Source organism: Poromitra crassiceps (assembly GCF_964638095.1).
Source record: "Poromitra crassiceps genome assembly, chromosome: 26".
Lineage (NCBI taxonomy): Eukaryota > Metazoa > Chordata > Actinopteri > Beryciformes > Melamphaidae > Poromitra > Poromitra crassiceps.
Window position 1 is genome coordinate 16,905,735 of NC_139640.1, and position 3,781 is coordinate 16,909,515.

The following is a 3,781-nucleotide window of genomic DNA, read 5'->3' on the forward strand; positions in this document are numbered from 1 at the left end:
GAACACATGAGTTCTGCCTGTGTTGTTCCTACTTGGTGCTTGTCTACAAACTGTATGAGAAAATGCTAATTGAACTTGCTTGATTAACTAGTGAGGTCTCCAGACCATATTTCAAGAAGAAGGCCACTCATGCATAATCCGATCATCCCCTGACGACAGTCAAGTTCTAGCATAACGTGGTCAGTCAAAGTCCTAGTATGACGTCTGCTATGACGTCAAACATGACGTCAGTTAATCCTCATATATATAGCAAGGGTTCTACGTCACCTCTCTCTCTCTGGCCGATCATAGCAGCAGCTAGTTCACGGCAGTCCATCTCCCTTGAAGCCGTCCTCCGAAGCATTGTTTTGCGGCTGTTTTGCACCACATCTGCAGACCGAATCAGCACCCACTCCTGGCATGTCGGATCCCGAGCCAGAGCAGTCCACGGACAGTGACGACAGCTTAAACAACGATACCCCGTTCCGGATCAGCCACGGAGCGTATTTGCCCTCCGAGACGCCTGACGACACCGGCGAAGCGGCCGTGCCACAGGCCGCCAACGTAGCCACAATGAGAAGGCACGGGGCGCGCCACTGCGACGGGCCGCGCCACAGCTCAGCAGCCATTCCTGTCCCGGGTGTTCAGGCGTCCAGCCCCAGGCTTCTTCTCCAAGCAGGCATCACAGGCCGTTCCATTCCACGCCGCTGTGGTCAGTTGCACGGCAGGCGCAGACCCCTCTGCTATCACCGGGCAGTTAAGTCTTTACTTTAACCGTAAATAAACGGGAGGTTGCGTGAGTAAAAGACGTCACGTCGCTGCCTGATGACGGTGACGTTATCACCGCACATTGCATATTTCACCATGGAGCATGTCTGAGCATCAGTTAGAATCAGGTTAGAATGAGTGTTTACTGTATAACTTCCAGACCGAAGTCAGACGGCCCAGGGAATGCTAACGTCTTTTTCCGTGTCAAGCTACCCAGTCTTAATACACCACTTCCTGTTCTTAACAAATTTCAAAGTAAAATGCCCTGGCGTTTCTTTTAACTGTGGGAATTAGGAAACAGTGAGACAGTAGACGAAGGTTGGTCGAGGTAGTTTACTTCTATCCATATAAATGTTTACATTCACCGCGGTTAGCAACCAGCAATAACAAACCTAACCCGGAACCGGAAGTACGGTAACCTTAACCCCCCGCTCTTAAAGGCACAAGTCTCCTGGTGAATGTCTCTCCTAGTGTCTCGATGTGGGTCACCACATAACCATAAATAATACCAAAGCTAAAATAATTAATACAGTGTCACGCTAGTCATGTAACAAGAGGCTGCGAATCCCACTGTTATCAACCAATCAATCAATCAATCAATCAATCAATCAAACAAACCTTTATTGGCAGACGCCTGGTCCATAGATGACACATACACAATTCCAAAAAAAAAAAAAGCACATAAGGGCACAATAAAAGAACAAAGTACATTATAAAAGCACCCGATCTGACTGTTGTCACCCCATTCTATCGGCGTTATCAGCGTCCCATCACTCCATTCATATCGGCCAGTAGGCCCCTATTTACCTGCTAATAGGTGCAGAAGGCGATTATCCACGATTATTTTCGCTGACAGCCTGCAGCCAGCCCTAACCTCGCGTCACCAGGCTCTTCTCGGTGAGAAGCGCTGCCGAAGGCGCATGCGCAGAAGATCTCTGATATTTACGGAAGCATACACCATTCACGCTTCATTCTTCTGAGGTGAGACGCACGAGATCTTTTAAACTAATTATTTAGTCAACAATACAGAAATTACTTTTAATTTACGGAACATGAGTTAACCGTTTTGAAATTGCATTTTGCGTGATAGTATTAGCTTTAGCAGGACGCTAGTCTTGCTAAGCAGGTAGCAGCTAGCTGCTAGCTGCTAGCAGAACGACGCTAGTCCTGCTAGCATTATGGCTCATTGGCACCAATCTCTGCTAGTTTTAACCTCAAACCAAGCCAAACAGCTACGAGAGTAATCGTGACCATAAACATTTGAGTCAGAGCACACACAAAAACGTATACCGAGATAAAGTCGGGTGAACGTGTAGTCTCTTTCAGTTTGAGGCTAATAAACTACGCTACCCACAATGCTGTAGCCGTGCTGGTCGCGATACAAAGCAGTTGATGTCGCACTTAGCATTGTGGGTAGCGTAGTTAATTCGAGACTAGACGTTCACCTTCACGTCAGTGCAAAGCTAGTCAATTGCATCGCAAATAAAACCTGTTTTTCTTTAAACAAGGTTGATATCATACGGATGTGTGCGTTTGGAGCAGCTACCATCGTCTGGTTGTTCCTGGTAAGTCTATTTTGCATGTTTGATAATCATCAATCGGTAGGCTATATAGTCCAGTTGAAGAACAAGCAGTAAAAAATGAATGAATAAAAGCTTGCACACTGCGTGGGCACAAAATATCATTAAATGGGGGTCTATTGCGTTGATGTAGACTAAATTAGGGGTCCTTGATATGAAAAGGGTTGAGAATCACTGCCAGATTTTGAGCCCTTCTCCGTGTGTGTGTGTGTGTCTCTCTCTCTCTCTCTCTCTCTCTCTATAAAACAGCCTGCGTGTGTGTACCTGTTTGTGTGACGGCTACCTGGCTGATATGCTGCGGCTCACACGCCTATTGTGTCCACACAGACATCGTTGCTGCTGCGATCTATTGTTGGGAACTGCACGCACCTCTCAAGGTAAAGAAAACACACCGGACAACACCGAAATCTCTGAGCTGAGCCACGCTCCTTAAGCCCCAAATGCACTGGGAGCGAAACTTGACGCGCATCAATTTCTGCCCCTATAGCGCACTGCAAGCATCAGATCTGAAATGTATCCACCACAGAATGACAGAACCATCAGTATTTTGGGGGAAATGCCACTAATTTATATGTAGGCAGCCACAATGACCGATGAAAAAAGTTGTTATCCCGTAGTTTTGAGCCCCTGTCATTCAGAGGCTGTTGGATCATCCTATCTGTCTGCCGTGCAGAGGGGGAGAAAAAAAGGCAAAAAGGGGTCCTTGATATGAAAAGGGTTGAGAATCACTGCCAGATTTTGAGCCCTTCTCCGTGTGTGTGTGTCTCTCTCTCTCTCTCTCTCTCTCTCTCTATAAAACAGCCTGCGTGTGTGTACCTGTTTGTGTGACGGCTACCTGGCTGATATGCTGCGGCTCACACGCCTGTTGTGTCCACACAGACATGGTTGCTGTCTGTCTGTCTCTCTGTCTGCCTTTCTGTTTGTTTGTTTGTTTGTTTGTCTTCTGTCTGCCTGTGTAATAATAATAATAATAATAATAATAATACATTTTATTTCGAGGCGCCTTTCATGACACCCAAGGTCGCCTTACAGTGCATAAAAACAGTTTCAAGTAATAAAACATATACAACATATACATAGAACATATACATATAGTTTCAAGTAATAAGAATATATACATATTAAGAACAAGGCAAATTACAGCAGGGAGTTAGAGGGAGTAGGCCAGTTTGAACAGGTGGGTTTTGAGGTGGGATTTGAATGTTGTGATGGTGTCGGACTGTCGGATGTGTGGGGGTAGGGAATTCCAGAGCTTGGGGGCAGTGCAGCTGAAGGCCCTTGCACCCATGGTAGTGAGGCGGTGTGAAGGGACAGTGAGGAGACCAGCAGTGGAGGAGCGCAGGGAACGGGAGGGGGTGTAGTCGTGCAGGAGGTCAGAGAGGTAGATGGGTGCTTGGTGGTTGAGAGCTTTATAAGTGAGCAGGAGGATTTTGTAGTTAATTCTGTATGGAACA

The 3,781-nt window shown here is 46.6% G+C and overlaps 1 protein-coding gene across 1 annotated transcript in view; it reads right to left on the bottom strand.

Moving 5' to 3' along the window:
• The window catches only part of LOC310798713 (fibronectin type-III domain-containing protein 3A-like), a gene marked incomplete at its 5' end in the record, with an annotated part of 28,648 nt that extends 25,438 nt beyond the window's left edge, over nt 1–3,210 (bottom strand). Inside the window, one exon of the mRNA XM_083661267.1 lies at nt 3,163–3,210. Coding sequence (XP_083517393.1) covers nt 3,163–3,210 — 48 coding nt within the window. The remainder of the gene's footprint in view (nt 1–3,162) is intronic.
• Nucleotides 3,211–3,781: the final 571 nt, after the last annotated feature.